At 42.3% G+C, this 20080-nt stretch overlaps 1 protein-coding gene across 3 annotated transcripts in view; it reads right to left on the reverse strand.

The window, feature by feature from the left end:
• Positions 1–5354: 5354 nt before the first annotated feature.
• The window catches only part of LOC142213673 (puratrophin-1-like), a 62128-nt gene continuing 47402 nt past the window's right edge, over positions 5355–20080 (reverse strand). For 2 of the 3 annotated variants that reach the window (XM_075282084.1, XM_075282083.1), the window contains exons 14-24: positions 16406–17292; positions 15585–15834; positions 14551–14640; positions 14239–14463; positions 13964–14134; positions 12206–12383; positions 11616–11732; positions 11267–11533; positions 10962–11185; positions 6749–6808; positions 5355–5717 (exon numbers count right to left, since the gene is read on the reverse strand). In XM_075282084.1, coding sequence (XP_075138185.1) covers positions 6767–6808; positions 10962–11185; positions 11267–11533; positions 11616–11732; positions 12206–12383; positions 13964–14134; positions 14239–14463; positions 14551–14640; positions 15585–15834; positions 16406–17292 — 2451 coding nt within the window. In that variant the 3' untranslated portion in view covers positions 5355–5717; positions 6749–6766. The remainder of the gene's footprint in view (positions 5718–6748; positions 6809–10961; positions 11186–11266; positions 11534–11615; positions 11733–12205; positions 12384–13963; positions 14135–14238; positions 14464–14550; positions 14641–15584; positions 15835–16405; positions 17293–20080) is intronic. The other variant, XM_075282085.1, reaches the window with a different exon arrangement.

The raw sequence follows: 20080 nt of genomic DNA on the forward strand, positions 1-20080 counted from the left end.
TTAGGTGATCTCCATGAGCTATCCATAACAAAAACAGTGGTGCTTACCCCTTTATAACACAGTAGCTAGTATGAGCATGTGGTATCCAAGAAGATAAGGAAATAGGGCACTCGCCAATAAATGTACATTAAAAAAAAAAAAAGTCCACTTTATTCCAAATAGAATATAAAAACCACAAGCCCAGGAGAGATAAACACATAAAGCATGAGTCGACGGCCATTTCTTGAACAAGAACTTCCCTTGTCCCGCTTATCAACAACAGGGCTAGAAGAAGTACTTGTACGAAATGGCCGTCATCTCATCCATTAAGCATACCTCTCTCATGGGCTTGTAGTTTTTATGTTCTACAAGTGGACTTTTTGTTTACCTACATATATCGGTGAGAGCCCTCTTTCCTTTTCTTCTTGGATACAACATCAATCTTTAAAATCCTTACTTCATTTGAAGAGTATAGCTGTAACAAAGATATTGCTCTTGTTACAACCTTAAACAAGCGTGAGGCTGATGGGACTGTTTCCTAGATATGTGTTGCATTGCAGATTATCAGATGTATCAGGACAATTTCTTAAATGCTATGCAAATGATCTAAATATATAAGAACATGTCTATTTGCTGCCATAACTGTCCACACCCTCTGATCATATGTTCCCTTTAGAAGTTCTTAGCCTGGTAGTGGGCACAGAAGGACCATTTTCAGGGTACCACCCCTGCTGGCTAACAGCTGGAGCTCACCATCCTTTCAAGAGAGCATCATACATACTACTGAAATGGAAATCCCAAGGTGTGATGGTACAGAAGGTACGGTGTCCCTCACATAAAGTTCACATTAATCATCTGGCTAAAATGTACAATTTATATGTCTTTATGGGAATATAGTCAAATATTCCACTGTCAGCAACAGATATGGGGGTGATGATGATATCTGAACACTTATTTTGTTGCTCTCATGCACTTACTGCCTTTTGTTCTGTCTTTTTATTGCCCTGTATTTGTAATGTCATGAGACTTAAGCGTGTATAAGGTAAGTATTTCTGAACATTTAAGTCATATATGATAGATGGGCACAGGTCCAACTGCAGAGCTCTGTAGTCATTGAGTGCTCAATATAGGGGATAGAAATATGTATGATTGTTGGTAAGTATATATCTCACCTTTGCCATGAGAATAGCCTGTTCTTGTCTCTTCTTTAGTAGAGATGAGCGAACACTAAAATGTTCGAGGTTCGAAATTCGATTCGAACAGCCGCTCACTGTTCGAGTGTTCGAATGGGTTTCGAACCCCATTATAGTCTATGGGGAACATAAACTCGTTAAGGGGGAAACCCAAATTCGTGTCTGGAGGGTCACCAAGTCCACTATGACACCCCAGGAAATGATACCAACACCCTGGAATGACACTGGGACAGCAGGGGAAGCATGTCTGGGGGCATAAAAGTCACTTTATTTCATGGAAATCCCTGTCAGTTTGCGATTTTCGCAAGCTAACGTTTCCCCATAGAAATGCATTGGCCAGTGCTGATTGGCCAGAGTACGGAACTCGACCAATCAGCGCTGGCTCTGCTGGAGGAGGCGGAGTCTAAGATAGCTCCACACCAGTCTCCATTCAGGTCCGACCTTAGACTCCGCCTCCTCCGGCAGAGCCAGCGCTGATTGGCCGAAGGCTGGCCAATGCATTCCTATGCGAATGCAGACTTAGCAGTGCTGAGTCAGTTTTGCTCAACTACACATCTGATGCACACTCGGCACTGCTACATCAGATGTAGCAATCTGATGTAGCAGAGCCGAGGGTGCACTAGAACCCCTGTGCAAACTCAGTTCACGCTAATAGAATGCATTGGCCAGCGCTGATTGGCCAATGCATTCTATTAGCCCGATGAAGTAGAGCTGAATGTGTGTGCTAAGCACACTCATTCAGCACTGCTTCATCACGCCAATACAATGCATTAGCCAGTGCTGATTGGCCAGAGTACGGAATTCAGCCAATCAGCGCTGGCCAATGCATTCTATTAGCCCGATGAAGTAGAGCTGAATGTGTGTGCTAAGCACACACATTCAGCACTGCTTCATCACGCCAATACAATGCATTAGCCAGTGCTGATTGGCCAGAGTACGGAATTCGGCCAATCAGCGCTGGCTCTGCTGGAGGAGGCGGAGTCTAAGGTCGGACCTGAATGGAGACTGGTGTGGAGCGATCTTAGACTCCGCCTCCTCCAGCAGAGCCAGCGCTGATTGGCCGAATTCCGTACTCTGGCCAATCAGCGCTGGCCAATGCATTCTATTAGCCCGATGAAGTAGAGCTGAATGTGTGTGCTAAGCACACACATTCAGCACTGCTTCATCACGCCAATACAATGCATTAGCCAGTGCTGATTGGCCAGAGTACGGAATTCGGCCAATCAGCGCTGGCCAATGCATTCTATTAGCCCGATGAAGTAGAGCTGAATGTGTGTGCTAAGCACACACATTCAGCACTGCTTCATCACGCCAATACAATGCATTAGCCAGTGCTGATTGGCCAGAGTACGGAATTCGGCCAATCAGCGCTGGCTCTGCTGGAGGAGGCGGAGTCTAAGATCGCTCCACACCAGTCTCCATTCAGGTCCGACCTTAGACTCCGCCTCCTCCAGCAGAGCCAGCGCTGATTGGCCGAATTCCGTACTCTGGCCAATCAGCACTGGCTAATGCATTGTATTGGCGTGATGAAGCAGTGCTGAATGTGTGTGCTTAGCACACACATTCAGCTCTACTTCATCGGGCTAATAGAATGCATTGGCCAGCGCTGATTGGCCGAATTCCGTACTCTGGCCAATCAGCACTGGCTAATGCATTGTATTGGCGTGATGAAGCAGTGCTGAATGAGTGTGCTTAGCACACACATTCAGCTCTACTTCATCGGGCTAATAGAATGCATTGGCCAGCGCTGATTGGCCGAATTCCGTACTCTGGCCAATCAGCACTGGCTAATGCATTGTATTGGCGTGATGAAGCAGTGCTGAATGAGTGTGCTTAGCACACACATTCAGCTCTACTTCATCGGGCTAATAGAATGCATTGGCCAATCAGCGCTGGCCAATGCATTCTATTAGCGTGAACTGAGTTTGCACAGGGGTTCTAGTGCACCCTCGGCTCTGCTACATCAGATTGCTACATCTGATGTAGCAGTGCCGAGTGTGCATCAGATGTGTAGTTGAGCAAAACTGACTCAGCACTGCTAAGTCTGCATTCGCATAGGAATGCATTGGCCAGCCTTCGGCCAATCAGCGCTGGCTCTGCCGGAGGAGGCGGAGTCTAAGGTCGGACCTGAATGGAGACTGGTGTGGAGCGATCTTAGACTCCGCCTCCTCCAGCAGAGCCAGCGCTGATTGGTCGAGTTCCGTACTCTGGCCAATCAGCGCTGGCCAATGCATTCTATTAGCCCGATGAAGTAGAGCTGAATGTGTGTGCTTAGCACACACATTCAGCTCTACTTCATCAGGCTAATAGAATACATTGGCCAATCAGCGCTGGCCAATGCATTCTATTAGCTTGATGAAGCAGAGTGTGCACAAGGGTTCAAGCGCACCCTCGGCTCTGATGTAGCAGAGCTGAGGGTGCACAAGGGTTCAAGTGCACCCTCGGCTCTCCTACATCAGAGCCGAGGGTGCACTTGAACCCTTGTGCAGCCTCGGCTCTGCTACATCAGAGCCGAGGGTGCGCTTGAACCCTTGTGCACACTCTGCTTCATCAAGCTAATAGAATGCATTGGCCAGCACTGATTGGCCAGAGTACGGAATTCGGCCAATCAGCGCTGGCCAATGCATCCCTATGGGAAAAAGTTTATCTCACAAAAATCACAATTACACACCCGATAGAGCCCCAAAAAGTTATTTTTAATAACATTCCCCCCTAAATAAAGGTTATCCCTAGCTATCCCTGCCTGTACAGCTATCCCTGTCTCATAGTCACAAAGTTCACATTCTCATATGACCCGGATTTGAAATCCACTATTCGTCTAAAATGGAGGTCACCTGATTTCGGCAGCCAATGACTTTTTCCAATTTTTTTCAATGCCCCCGGTGTCGTAGTTCCTGTCCCACCTCCCCTGCGCTGTTATTGGTGCAAAAAAGGCGCCAGGGAAGGTGGGAGGGGAATCGAATTTTGGCGCACTTTACCACGTGGTGTTCGATTCGATTCGAACATGGCGAACACCCTGATATCCAATCGAACATGTGTTCGATAGAACACTGTTCGCTCATCTCTATTCTTTAGCTGCATTAAACTGGTACTTGTGATATCACTCTAGGGACATGACACTTCTGAGATTGTATGATGTTTGCACCCAGATGTACCAACATCTATTTATTCTAATAAGACTTGTCTATGACTGCTGTACTGAAAACCAACAGTGAAATATCATTTACATTTGGTTTCAGGCTTTCCAGGTGGTTTGTGATTGATCTGAGACAAGAGACTAGAACTATAGCAAGCAGTCATGTATCAATATGAAGAGGATATGTGCATAATACTGCTTCTAAAGACAAAATGCATTGTATAAAGATTTAGGCGGTGAAATGTTCTTTACCTGCTGAACTTTACTACAGTCTATAAAAGTTATAATGTAATGATTTTGATTCATTTTTTATTCATGTGGAATCAGCTATTTGTGAAGACTAATAGTATATTTCTTTAATACGCACAATGATGAAGTAAATCTTATACAGTGGTCCCTTGACGTTTGCGGGTCCGACCTTCGCAGAAGGGCTATACCACGGGTTTTAATATTAATGGAAGGATACTCCGTTGTTTTTTTTTGAACACCACGGGTTTTCCTGCGGCCGCTCAGCAATATCATCAGAAAAGTTTTGTGTATCTTCTTCAATAGGGAGTACCCATATCATTTCATGTACTGTATGTAGACTATTTGGATATGAACAGTATTGCAGGACATCCCCTAACATGAGATTAAACACTGCATCTCCACTTCGCGGAAATTTGACTTTTGCGGGCGGCCTTGAAACGTATCCCCGCGAAAGTCAAGGGACCACTGTATAGTCAATGTGGCTGCCGAGATGTTCATCAGCAAATTTTCACCTGTTCATTTCAGATTCTCTTTAGTTCTCTGTGTCATACGCACAAAGCCAATGCTGCAGAAGAGACATTGCAAGCCTGCATCAAGCTTCACCTTAAGAACACAGTAGCGTCATCACCATCACTTAAGTGAGTACATTTTCCGGTGTCCAGTTGAAGTGATTGTCACATATTTATTAGGGGCACATAACTCCTAATGTGTCTGAGATCTCTATTTGTGTGGGTGACATCACACAGCCAACAGCTTTAAAAGCAACAAAATAGACGGACGTGGAATAAACTTGTTTTATTCAGATTTGAGCTTTAACTCCAGTAAATAAATTATTTCTAGTTTGGGAACAACTATAACAAAATACAACACACATCAGATTCCAGTTCTTGAAAACAATTACATAAAGAGTTTTGTTATTAAATACAGGATCTATTTTGCAAAAGATTTTTTTTTTTTCTTATAAATTGTACAAACTGTGCAACTTAAGTAAATCTGTCACTGAGAGAAGGCAGAAACTGACAGCTGGATGTAAACTATATACAGGGAGCATGAAATATTACACTGGAGAGGGTCACTAGGTCTTCTGTTAGAAGGGCTGATAAGTGGGAGGCTTTGTCTCTGGTACGTCCGGGGTCCAATCGCTGAAAACCTGTTTACACCTAAAAGATCAATCAGTTACTCAGTAACTTTTAATGAATGTGGAATTACTAAAACCTAGTTGTAATTTTTTTGTTTACTCTAGATTACACAAAAATATTTCATTGACATCTAATATTATTACGTGACTGTGTCCTTAATGCAGAATTTGTTAATATACTCTAAATTGTAAGAATGTCTCCAGTCACCAGGCAGCTCAGTAACCAAAAGTAAAAGTGTGAGGTGTGAGACTGAATATATACGGCATCTAATACTGCGGTGGTGTATACACAGATATGGAGCTTCCTGTACAGTATAGGAGGTAACCACAGTTGTACTGTTATGTTCTGTAGCAGCTATGGCACAGTGCTGTATAATATACAGCATCCTCTTCTTCATGTCATTCGATAACTAGCCACTTCCATCTATTATTTCATTTTTCTATTCATTGGTAAATATACAATGACAACTTTAAAAACTGCACAGCAAAAATACTTTCCTATATGGATGGGAAATCATGTGCTAAAATAGAGACTTTCCCTGACTGTCACAGGCATCTGCTACGTACAACTACTGAATCTAATTGTACTGGTTCATGTTAGGGACACCCAAGAAAAAAGGATCAAAATCTCTTCATCACACACACTAAGGTGATCCACTTGAATCTTAAATTGTTTTGGCAGGATTTTCAACCGGTGTTTTATCAATGTATGATAGATGGGGTCTAATGTCGATGAAAGGTTGCCCTATCTTTCTGCTGATTTTGCATCTGTATACACAGCTGCATTCACTGTCTGGCCATTGCCAGGAAAATGCAGAGAAATAAAATAAAACCAATATATTTTATCTTTGACCTTGGCTGAATGTGCTGCCAAAAGAAAAGAAAAAATCTTTAACTGCAATCTGTAAAGGGTGCTCATAGCTTTTACAAGGCTGTAGCTGCTGATATAGGGTGACCCCCTCCATTTGGTGTCTGTGTACATTCTCTGCTAGCAATACATGCCCGCACACACTAATCTGTTACATGTAGTACAAGAGCTGAACAGACACTTACTGGGTGTTAGAAGGAAATTCAGACAATGGTGGAAGGACTTAGGGAAATGTGGCTTGGATTCTGGGGAGAGAAGCAGTAATGAGTGAGTGAGAGGTTAGACTGCAGAATCTGAAAAATAAATCCGTCCAGTCAGGAGACAGTGTGTTAATAGCGGCCAAGAAGTGAGAATTATATACAACGTGAGGAGAAATGAAAGTATTGATGGATCCCTGAGTACAATAAAAAAAAAAACTTATTAACTACTGTCTGTATTAACCCATTAATAACACTAACAGACTACAGGAAACAAACAGTTGCAGGGAGGCAGAGACTCTGAATCAGAGATTCAGCCTCCAGACCAGAGTCTAGGGGCAATGCATGGTCTGGAAGTTCCAGTTTGTATTCAGCATGTGCATGAAGCCTTAACTAGCCCAGCAGAAGGAAAGAAAATAATTAATTAATTAATATAAAACAAACAATTGCCTCTGTTGGGTTAGTTGAAAGCGATGGAAATATTTTGCATATATGGGGTTGAAAAGTGATGTGAACAAAGCCTTTTTTGGATGCAGCTTGTGTGACTTGCACCAAATTTATCGACCCCTTAACATAGGCTGAAAGGTTAGCACTGTAGTCTTGCAGAGCTGGAGTCCTAGGTTCAAAGTCAAGGACAACAACTGCAAGGCGTGGATTTCCTCTGGGTACTCTGGTTTCCTCCCATACTTCAAATACATATTAATAGAGAATTCAGATTCTACACCCTACATGGGACAGTGTTGACAATATCTCTGTAAATCGCTGTGGAATACAATGGCGCTATATAAGTAAACAAAATAAAATTAATATCCTGAAAAATTAAAACCAAGCAAAACAAATCACATACATACAGTCCTATGAAAAAGTTTGGGCACCCCTATTAATCTTAATCATTTTTAGTTCTAAATATTTTGGTGTTTATAACAGCCATTTCAGTTTGATATATCTAATAACTGATGGACACAGTAATATTTCAGGATTGAAATGAGGTTTATTGTACTAACAGAAAATGTGCAATATGCATTAAACCAAAATTTGACCGGTGCAAAAGTATGGGCACCTCAACAGAAAAGTGACATTAATATTTAGTAGATCCTCCTTTTGCAAAGATAACAGCCTCTAGTCGCTTCCTGTAGCTTTTAATCAGTTCCTGGATCCTGGATAAAGGTATTTTGGACAAACAATTCAAGTTCAGTTAAGTTAGATGGTCGCCGAGCATGGACAGCCCGCTTCAAATCATCCCACAGATGTTCAATGATATTCAGGTCTGGGGACTGGGATGGCCATTCCAGAACATTGTAATTGTTCCTCTGCATGAATGCCTGAGGATTTGGAGCGGTGTTTTGGATCATTGTCTTGCTGAAATATCCATCCCCGGCGTAACTTCAACTTCGTCACTGATTCTTGAACATTATTCTCAAGAATCTGCTGATACTGAGTGGAATCTATGCGACTCTCAACTTTAACAAGATTCCCGATGCCGGCATTGGCCACACAGCCCCAAAGCATGATGGAACCTCCACCAAATTTTACAGTGGGTAGCAAGTGTTTTTCTTGGAATGCTGTTTCTTTTTGGACGCCATGCATAACGCCTTTTTTTATAACCAAACAACTCAATTTTTGTTTCCAAAATGAAGCTGCCTTGTCCAAATGTGCTTTTTCATACCTCAGGCAACTCTATTTGTGGCGTACGTGCAGAAACGGCTTCTTTCTCATCACTCTCCCATACAGCTTCTATTTGTGCAAAGTGCGCTGTATAGTTGACCGATGCACAGTGACACCATCTGCAGCAAGATGATGCTGCAGCTCTTTGGAGGTGGTCTGTGGATTGTCCTTGACTGTTCTCACCATTCTTCTTCTCTGCCTTTCTGATATTTTTCTTGGCCTGCCACTTCTGGGCTTAACAAGAACTGTCCCTGTGGTCTTCCATTTCCTTACTATGTTCCTCACAGTGGAAACTGACAGGTTAAATCTCTGAGACAACTTTTTGTATCCTTCCCCTGAACAACTATGTTGAACAATCTTTGTTTTCAGATCATTTGAGAGTTGTTTTGAGTAGCCCATGATGCCACTCTTCAGAGGAGATTCAAATAGGAGATCAACTTGCAATTGGCCACCTTAAATACCTTTTCTTATGATTGGATACATCTGGCTATGAATTTCAAAGCTCACTGAGGTTACAAAACCAATTTTGTGCTTCAGTAAGTCAGTAAAAAGTAGTTAGGGGAATTCAAATCAATAAAATGATAAGGGTGCCCATACTTTTGCACCAGTCAAATTTTGGTTTAATGCATATTGCACATTTTCTGTTAGTACAATAAACCTCATTTCAATCCCGAAATATTACTGTGTCCATCAGTTATTAGATATATCAAACTGAAATGGCTGTTGCAAACACCAAAATATTTAGAACAAAAAATGATTAAGATTAATAGGGGTGCCCAAACTTTTTCATAGGACTGTATTTGGCATCACTGCATAAGAGCACGCAGGTGTTCTGGCTGTGTAATACAGCTTGGAAGAAATGCCATAGTCAGAATACCCCTCAGATGCTGTGATTAATTATCATGATTAATTATCAATGACAGCATTTGGGGGGGAGGGGGGGTGCGGCTTCGTTTAGCCCTTGTGGGGAGATTGCTTAGTGCCAAGAGGTTGCTATAGGAGCCAAGAGGCCAGTTAAAGCAGTTGTACAGGACTCATAAACATGGCTGTTTTCTTCTCAGGAAGTGACATGATGACTGTTGGTCACATGGCAATGCCACATCTCCATCCCATTAAAATGAGTGAGACTGAGCAACAGCATGGCCATGTGGCCAACGGATATGATGCCACTTCTTGATAAGAAGAAAGCAGACATATTTTTAAAGTCCTGCACAGCCCTTTTAATGGCTTCTTAGATGTCAAAGATTTAGCCTTTGCCTAGTACACACAGGCATTAATCTACACTATACTGCTGAACAGAAGTACTGCAGAATGTTATACAAGGGAATCAAATTAAAGTTAAATAAAATAAAAAGTGGAAAAGTATAAAACATATGAATATATATTAGGTATATGTGCAAAAATTAAATGATCCGAGTATAATTTTATTTATCCTGTGGTTAATGCAGTAGAATAAATACAAAAGTATTTTTCACATGAACCCCAAAAATGTTAATAAACACCAATTAAAAGATTATCTATATTCTAACATAGTGGCAACTGAAAATACCAATTGCCCTCATATGGCTGTGTTGACAGAAAAATCTAAAAGTTAGGAAATTTTGAAGGTGGAGAAGGAAGATTTTACAATATATATATATATATATATATATATATATATATATATATATATATATATATATATATATATATATATATATATATACACACACACACATGTCTATGCTAAACTATCCTGTATTCTTAAAGGGTTAAATAATCACATTTAAATTTGTAGAGTGGATACCCGTTTTATATATATATATATATATATATATATATAAAAAAAAAGCAGAATATTTTTATATATATTTTTTTTCCTTAAAGAAAAAAAAAAAACCTCCTCACACCTCCGATTCTGTCTGCATCCCTGGTCATTCACTGTTGTGTAAATAAGACAGGACGAAAGTATCTTTAATAGAGATGAGCGAGTACTGTTAGGATCAGCCGATCCGAACAGCAGGCTCCATAGAAATGAATGGATGCACCTGGTACTTCCGCTTTGACGTTGGCCGGCCGCTTAACCCCCCACATGCCGGCTATGTCCATTCATTTCTATGCGAGCGTGCTGTTCGGATCGGCTGATCCGAACAGTACTCGCTCATCTCTAATCTTTAACTTTTCAAACGGAAGGTAAAGTCCTGTGCAAAGAATAACACAGAAGGGTAAGAAAGCTTCCATCTTGTTTTTCTACATTGCAGTGAATGAGCTCTATCTGCATTCATCATTCTTTTGGCTTTTTGGCCCGTTGTTCTGATACTTTGACAGATCAGAACAATGGACTAAAAGACACTAGTGTGGCCTTAACCTTAGTGACAGCTATGACTGATCAGGAATTTGTAAAGCGGTATCTCCAAACTGTGGCTCTCCAGCTGTTGCTAAACTACAATCCCAACATCCCCAGAGAGCTGACGGTTTATGCCACTGCTGGAGAGCTATAGTTTAGGGAACACTGCTGTAGAATATACAGTTAGTATTCTAGTCATGACATGCTTACTGCTGAGATGTATTGGCGGTTGATGAATCTGGATTTTTCCACTACTGGAGGGGAGACACTGGAGCTGTTCCTCCTTTCTGGAAATGAGTACTGTGCTGAGGCATCACATGGAGATCCAGCATCTTCAGACAGATTGTCCTGGGGAATTCCAGAGACACAACCACTGTCTGAGCCACTAGATCCAGCGCCAGACATACAGTGAGACGACTCTGAGCTTTCTGTGGCTGTAAGAAATACACAAGAAGATTAGTACTCACTGACCAGTAAAAAGTAGATAGTAGAAGACAGATAAATATGTCACGCACTCATAGAAGGCTGGCTGCAGCTTGTCTCATTCTCCAGCTCGTCTTCCTCTAAGCAACTGGTGGTCTCAAAGGGTCTATTGGATGAAAGCATTCCAGGCAGAAGCGTTTGGTTGACGTACATGTGCAAGTTAAGGGGTCCTAACAAGGAAGCAGAAGAAGGGCCACAGGCAGCAGGAACAGAGTTACATGTTATAGGGGCCTGAGTCCTCTTGTAAGGGTCCGAATGGTCAAATAATGACACTGCAATAGAGGCTCTGGTCCTTGCTCCTGCACATAAAATAAAGTATTAGCTAAATCAATGTGATACATGTGATCTCACTGTGAGTGTAATAGGATTATAATCATATACCTCTCCCTTTCATGATGTAATCAATAGCACGGTTATTTATAGCTGCGTCACTTGGCTTGATGTCCAAAAATGGCTTGTTACCAACACCCATAGAAACCATTTCCTGCATGCGGATCTCTGAAAAAGTAAAATCCCCGAAATTACCGAGAAGGTAAAAACAAAATATAGAATAAATACTTTGCACAGGTGATATATATAAAGTATATCGTACACCTACATCATACACAAACTAAATGGTTACGTTATAAGAGACATCTCCACTTTTAAGATCTGAGCATAACTGTATGGATGTAGCGCACGGTCAAGCAAACTGCAGCATCGTACAACTCTGGTTCTCTATATAACGTGTCCAACTTTTCTTTCTTTAGCACAGATGGGCTATTAAAGCAGACAAACATTGTGCGCTAAGGGAAACAGAAAGGCAAAACTGCAGTGGGCAAAAAAGCGCAGATTGATTCGCTGAGCTGTGGAAAAGCATTTCTCGGTCAGCTACATCTATATTCAGCTTGACATAGGTGGTCTTTTATAAGAGAAAGTTGTTAACCAAAGCTGACAACCCAAAGGAATTTTAAGAAAACTGATTGCTCTACCTTTGTTCCTGGATGCTTGCTGCCACAGGATTTTGGCAATGTCGGTTGTCCATGCTTGTTTGACTTCAGTGCTGCATGCTTGGAGAATGTGAGTATCATTAGATTTCCGCCTCCTAAACCAGATTTCAAAGCGCAAACCGCTGTCTCCAGAGTTTTCCGTCAAACCAATGTCTGCAGTCTGCAAATTGAGCAAAGGGTAAAACTGTCAAATCCTAAATGTAATTGGACATTAATTAATGACCATGCCTGTCTTAAAGGGCTCTACCACTGCCAAAATTGCTTTTAGGAGTGTGTATTGGCATGATGAACATACCATTCTTGTGTCAAGTCCAAACATGCTATTCAGTGCACTGAAGTACAGCCACAACTAACAGCATTGTGTCTTTTGTGGTTGTCATCCAGTGCCACCCCCAAAACATGAAGATAGATGTGTCCCATAGACATTGACTTACAGCAGTCACAAAACATGATGGTGCTTCAGCTGGTGTCATTTCTACCATTCACATTTCACACTACATAACCTGTTATTTTACTTCTTTACGTCATTACTGTCATGTTGATATGTAAGTGCAGGTTTTATGCAATGTTTGCACAAAGCATGTATTTTACACTAAACATTTTTTGACAGCTTTTTTTTTTTTTTTTTTTGCTGTTTTGCATGTTTACTATAGACATATATACTAATACATTATGATCTGTGTTATTATGCTGTTGTTAGGGCTCCCCTCTGTGTGCTTAGAGAGGGCTAGTAAAACAAATAGCCTTATGGTCCTTTCTATGTCCCAAGTACTGACTGGATATGTGTTCACTGATCCTGTCAACTAGAAACCTGGTGCCAAGATCCAGGGGATAATGTCTTCTTTGCTTCTGTCACACTGCATGATCACTCTTGACCATGACAGTCAGGCATCTTGTTTTAGGGTGGCTAAGATTATTCAGAAATAAAACCCACTAGCAGTTACCCGCGACTTCGTCTACGGGTTGGCGGTGGCGCCGAATCGCTTATATTTCTTGTCCCCCTATTGGTGCCCCCAGTATCTTGTCCCCCCATCTCTGCCCCTAGCTTCATGCCCCCCATCTCTGCTCCCAGTTTCTCCCCCCCCATCTCTGCCCCCAGCTTCTCCCCCCCCATCTCTGCCCCCAGCTTCATGTCCCCCCATCTCTGCCCCCAGTTCACTTCATCTGCCCCCAGTTTCTTGCCCCCCCATCTCTGCCCCCAGCTTCATTCCCCCCCCCCTCATCTCTGCCCCCAGTTTCTTCCCCCCTATCTCTGCCCCCCAGTCTCATGTCCCCCATCCCTGCCCCCAGCTTCATGCCCCCCCCATCTCTACCCCCAGTTTCTCCCCCCCCCCCAGTCTCATGTCCCCCCATCTCTGCCCCCCAGCAACCAGACGCTGGAGCTTGCTGTGCTTCATATCGGACACACAGGCAGCCGGCCGCGAAGTGTATGCAGTCAGCCAGCACACACAGGAGCGAAGGAGACCAAGGTGAGTGTTACTACACGGGGGAACTGAAGCTGGGGGTGAGTGACCCACATTTAAAGTAGCCTATTGCACTTTCGTGGCAAATATGTAGGTGTGTGTGAAATTTCACTAAAATCCATTCAGCCGTTTGGATGTGATTGAGTAACAAACATCCAAACCCACAAACTCACAAACATTCACATTTATAATATTAATAGGATTAATGACCATTGTTAAATTTAAAAAAACAGACCAGCAGTTTCCTGTTCCATTCTCAACAATCTGCTTTACTTACTTTAAATGAACGCTTGTAGATGTAGACATCTAATCCTCCCTCAATCCTCTTGGGTTTGCTGAATAAGATGAGATCCTCAAACAGAAAGACATGTCTCTGGCACTTCTTCCGGCCCAGCCACACTGTAAACTCGTCCTGTCTGACCAGCTGTCCTTGCTCCTTCAAATTCACCTGATGGCAGAAAATAAGGAGGATGCAGTCATGTTGCTTTCTCATTTGTGATTCATTATGATCTAAAATCCTATCATCAATGAATGAAGTCTTTGATAACTCACATCACAGTCTCGTATGGCATCCATTGCTAGAAGATCGTTGCCATGACGCAGCTGAAACTTCACCATTTCCTCAGCTGCCCGCAGGTAGGCGAGCTCCTGCTCCTGCGCCTCCCCACATTCTTTGATTAGGTCTTTCAGGAGAAGCGCATACTTGCTCATTCTTTGAATTGGCTTTAGCAGGTACGAGGCTAGGTCCATCTTGTCTCCGAGCTGTCGCTGCTTGTTCTGGGCCATAAACATTTCAAGTTAACATTTCACTTCTATCTATAGGAAAGTTAAGCAAAATATTCCACAAACTTACTGTACTCTTACCTTAAAAAATATGTTCCCATGACTGGCAAGTAACAAGTCTGACCTGGGCTTATTCTTGCTGTACAACGCATACATACCAAACTGGTCTTTCTAGAGGGAAAACAAAAGGAAACGTTAGGTGAAATGCGCAAACTACATTTTACAATTATTATTATTTATTTCTTTTTCTAAAAAATGTGTATGTATAAAATTATTTCCATAGAACAGAACGGAGGTGAAATATGCATGATAACAAAGCAGAATCCTTGCAGCAATATGTACATATAGGCAAGCATCAAGAGTGTGTCTGCCAGTGGTACAGCATTACTTACAGAAATGGTCCTCAAAGTAATAAAGAAAAAACAGAGCACGTGGCCAAAGCAACCTCTCAGACCTCATCTTACTATAGTAGGTAGACGTGCCAGCTAATGATATGATTGGCTTCACATTTCCTGAAGATACAGCTTAGGGCTCGTTCACATCTGCGCCCGGTCTCCGTTCTGCAGGTTTCCGTTTCTTGAACAAAACAGAGGCAGGAGACGGAAACCTGCAGGACTCTTTCAAACCCAATGGGTTTGAAAGATGTGCGGCAGTGAGCGTTTTATGCTCTCCGCCGAGAAACCGTTTTTTTTAAATTGGACAGAGTCGGACATGCAGTACTCTGTGTCAGATTTGAAAAAAATGGTTTCGCGGCGGAGAGCATAAAACGCTCACCGCCGCTCACAGTCAGACCCAGTCTGACAGCTTTTCATCTTCTGCATGCAGAAGACGGAAAGCTGAGAACGGACTGCCGAACGCTAGTGTGAACCTAGCGTAAATAGTGTCAGGATCAGTGGACTTCTTTACTGAGAAGACGTCAAAACTGCTTATAGAGCCCAGTGAGGAAGAGGCCCTGGTGTTGTGCGGGTGGTACTAATGGTTTTACCTATTCCATATCTATGTCTATATGGAAAATGCATATTCTAACTGTCACTTTGAGTTCCGAATGTCTAGTTGCACAGAGAATGGACACACAGGGAGTAGATATGGCAGGCGAGTCCTGTGGTATCACTTACATGCCGGAGGAAGCAATGGCTAACTCTTAGTGGGTGATTGCAGCAGCTCTCCAGCTCCTTCAGGAAATACTGGCTGTGAAAATCTCTCAACTTCTCTAGATTTCCAAAGATGATGCCTCTCTTTCCCCGCAGGTCCTGGGGAAGATCAATACGATCCATCTCAGGAAAGTAGTTCTCACTGATATACCATAGGGATCGGACGTATTCTCTCTCTGTGGTGACCATTTCATCGATGATATGCCGAAGTTTACTACAGCAGAAGATAAACAATATTATTGAGCTGGACTTTATTGAATTTCATGTCCAAGTCTTGTATATGTTCCTTTCTAGAGTGTTACAGAAAGGTAAGTTAAGACGGTATTCTAAGCAATAGCAATCATGACATGTAATATAACAAGCCACAAAATTACAATCACAGAACTCTGGCTGCTGGGATTTCCAGAGATCACGAGTAAGGGCTTCATGTTAGTGAAAATGATAGGATCATGTTATTTAGCCCGTGCCATCTCTTTATTCTGTAAAGCCTCTGCATCCGGATTCTGGCTTTCTAGCCATTATAATGCTAGACTCCAATGTGATGACTGCGTGAGCTTGTCTACGTATATAAGGAGCAATATGCCTGCAAAAGCTGAAGAGCCATAGGTTGAAGACCACTGTTCTAAAGCCTCATTTGCCCTCTGAGGACAGGCTAATAAGAGTGGTAGTTGACACAAACAAGCATGCCAAATCTTTGAGCACTATAAATGTGGAAACATTTATGTACACTGTCAAACATGCAAATTATATTTTTTTTTTTCTTTTTTTTTTTTAAAAACTCTTACCTGCTGCGGCATCTTCCATCTACTGATGATACACTACTCCTCCTGTCATTCCGCATTCGTTCTGCTGACCAGTCTGTGGACACTAGTAGTCTAGGGCTGCAGGGACGCTCTGCTAATTCTGTACTACTCACTTCAAGTCCTTTAATAAACACACCAGTGTTTCCTCTTCTAGCAGGCTCGCTGAGTCTTCGCTGACAACCATGGCTGCTTACATCAGTCCCAGGTAGGTCAAAACTCTGAGCCTTTCTTAGCAACCTTCTCCCCATAGGACGGGACAGGGTAGGGGTCGAAGACCCAGAAGGCACCTGGTGAATCAGTTCAAGGTGAAGGTCCTCCCCAGGAGAATTTTGAAGGGATAGTTTACGTACTCTGTATGCGGATGATGATGCTACTGAACTAGAGCTGGAACCAGGAGGACTAGGTCTGAAAGGCATTTCCATCTCTGGTCGGTGACACAGAACTCTCCCAAGTCTCCTCTCCCTGCCACAGAGCGGGGAATTAAGCAGCTTATTTTGGATATGAGACACACTTATGTTATCTGAATGTACTTTCTGGTCTACAACCTCTGACGTTCTTGACCTTGGAGAGTTTTGTTTTCCTGACAATGAGCTTTTAGCCCTCAGTGCAGCTTCAAGTTTCTTCTCAAAAACTTGCCTTGCCTCTTGACACTTTGACCAGGCAAATTTCCAATGTTTGACCGCCTTCTCACTTTTCAGCTCATAGGCGAGCTCCCTCATCTCCTCAAACTTATTTTCCCTGATCACTGGATGCTCCACCTGGTACTTCTCAAGACTCTCTAGTGCACCAAGGCAGAGCTCAGGGGAGTTACAGTCGTCAAGGCTGATGGCCCCAAGTTGACGCATCCCATCCAGGGCCCATTCATAAGCCTGAAGGAACAAATGCAGATAGTTAGGAAAAATATATGTAACTATAGAAAGTACCAACATCAGGTCACCGGAAAGGAGAATTTCTGATGAATAATAAAAATAATAATACATTTTATTTATGTAGAGCCAGCATATTCTACAGCACTTTACAAATTGTAGGGTTCAAGTACAGACAAAAAGATACATTGCAGAGAGATAGTCACTTCACACAATGCGACTGGGCCCTGCTCGTGAGAGCTTACAATCTATGAGGTAGAAGGGGTGACAGCAGAGGCAGCATTGCTTATACAGTGGTCCCTGACATCAGAGTCAACTTGGGTGACTGCTACAAGGATATTCTGGTAACCAGAAGTTACCCTGTGTCCAAAGTACATAGAGTTGTTGATCGGTGACGATCTGATTGCTGGGACCCCAATTGATCATGAGAACTGGGGTGTTTTGCACCCCAGTTTGAATGAAGCAGCAGGTCAGAAATGTGTTCTGTCGCTCCATTAATTTCAATGGGAATGGCCAGAGATAGCTGAGTGCTGTACATTAGATTTGGTTAGAGGGTTACATCTTGTTACCGTAATACTCCTTTAACCACTTCCGGACTGCCCATACACTATAAACGTCCGGAAGGTGGTTGCCTAGTTCTGACAGAACGTACCGGTATGTTCAGTCAGAACACAGCAGCTGCTGAAGCTGGGAGCCAGCTGTAATTTCAGTTGGAGCTCCCAGAGAGAAGACAGGGAAGGTTTATTCCCTTTCCTGCCTTCTCGATCGCTGATGCGGCCGCCCTCTGACCCGGTGGTCACGTGATCCGCCGGGCTCAGTGTCTTACAAGAGCTGCTGGGTCCTACAGGACCCAGATCAGCTCTGTAAGTGTAAAGAACAGTGTGCAAGAGGCTGGATTCCTCCTGCAACTGAGGCTAAATGTAGCAGCCTCCCTAACCAAAAAAAAAAAAAAAAGTGATCAGATGTCCCCAAAGGTCTCTTATGACCTTATGGGGACACAATCTGAAAAAAAAATTAAATATAATAAAGTTTAAAAATATAAAAATATATATATATATTATGCTAAAAAAAACGCTGTTATTAAAGGTTACAGCCCCACCCCCAACAACTCCATACAAAATAAAAATTACTGTAACGGAGAGGAAAAACTATTTTATAAAGTTTTTTAGTAGCGCTTTGTGTTATTAAATAAAAATAAAGTGAAAACCAGACACAATTTCCCTCCTATTATGTTTATATTTTCCCAGATATAAATTTTTTTTAAAACACATTCGAAAATAAAAACATAAAAATAAAGCCCTATGTGTCCCTGAAAAAAGACAGACGCAAAAATTAGTTGAATGAGACATACGAGAAAAATATTACAGCCCTCAAAACTGCACTTACAAAAAAACCTGAAAATGTGTTTGGTCCTGGACCACATATTGGCCCGATGCTGAAGTGGTTAAGGAGATGCCATCATGTCATAAAAACATCTAAACCTATGAGAGGCCACTGGTCAGAAAGGAAACTGGTAATAGAAAAGTCACCAGGTAAAAATGTTAGCTCCATCTGAACAAATGCAGCTACTTAGATTCAGCTCAATGCCAAACTGGTATACGCAAACATGTCCGGATGTTCTGACTGTTTTTTGGGGTTTTTTTTTTTTTTTTTACCCTTTTCATGACTGTTATAATCACTGGGTATTAGATGGAGTTATTCCCCTGAAAAGCCATGAGCACCGCAGGACCCTAACAAAGGGCCTGGAGTTACTATTGTGCCAATTATAGGAAGGGACATTTAAATGCAAATATCCGGAGCTTTGATCTTTACTAATTCTAAATCTTCTCCAAGAATAGTAATGCCAACTACAAACTCTGCAGCGGACATATTCCTGTATACACCTATTCTCATGTACAGCATACAAGTAGCCTAGAAACTGTTCAGTTCAGACTCTCATGTCAGTGAGATATTATGCCGTGAGCAGCCTATCTACAACCTGATCCGTGTCTGAAACCTCCAGGTTAATGTCCATTCTCTTCTTTGAGACATTATGGTGCCAACCATCTGATACGTGGGGGCGCCACCTACTAAATATTCATAATGTTGCCTCCATGAGAACAAAAAGGGTTCTCATCCTGTGGGAAACTGGACCCCCCGATTCATGCAGAGTCTCACAAATAGTCCTGTTCCATTCAGGAATGTGGTCACCTGACTGTGGGCTCCTGAAATTCATGGAGGGTGAAGCTGTGCCAGGATGAAGGAGGTACCCAGTACAATAGAGGACCTTCTATGCTCTACAGACAAAAGATTTACTGCTTGTCCTGAAATGCCCAGTCCACACAGTATGAGGGCATGAGCAAATCTACAGAACAGCATCTCCCATCAAGTCTCTTCATTCACACAAGTCCATGTCTATATATTGTAACAAAGTGGAACCAGTCACTGATATTTCATCCATATATAACTGAGCTCCTAAAGAACAGTCTGGCTGCAGTCTTAAAGGGATACTACAACCTTAAATGCGTTTTCAATGATTTTTGACATAGCAAGCTGTAGCAAAGAACCAATATAATATTATGCTCACCCTCCTATGTATCATTTGTCTCATTACATGATTGTGGCAGCCTAGTTACTATTTCTACTGTTACATTCGCATGGACAGAACCTCACAATGACAGGCCTCAGTTCAATTACATGACCAGACATTTTTGACATTGTCAGTTTTAGTAAATGCTTGCATTGTACATAAATAATAATTCTGCAGCCGACTGTTTGTCATCCCATTTCTATTTTATTCCACTTTAAATAA

Source organism: Leptodactylus fuscus, chromosome 7 (assembly GCF_031893055.1).
Source record: "Leptodactylus fuscus isolate aLepFus1 chromosome 7, aLepFus1.hap2, whole genome shotgun sequence".
Taxonomy (NCBI): domain Eukaryota; kingdom Metazoa; phylum Chordata; class Amphibia; order Anura; family Leptodactylidae; genus Leptodactylus; species Leptodactylus fuscus.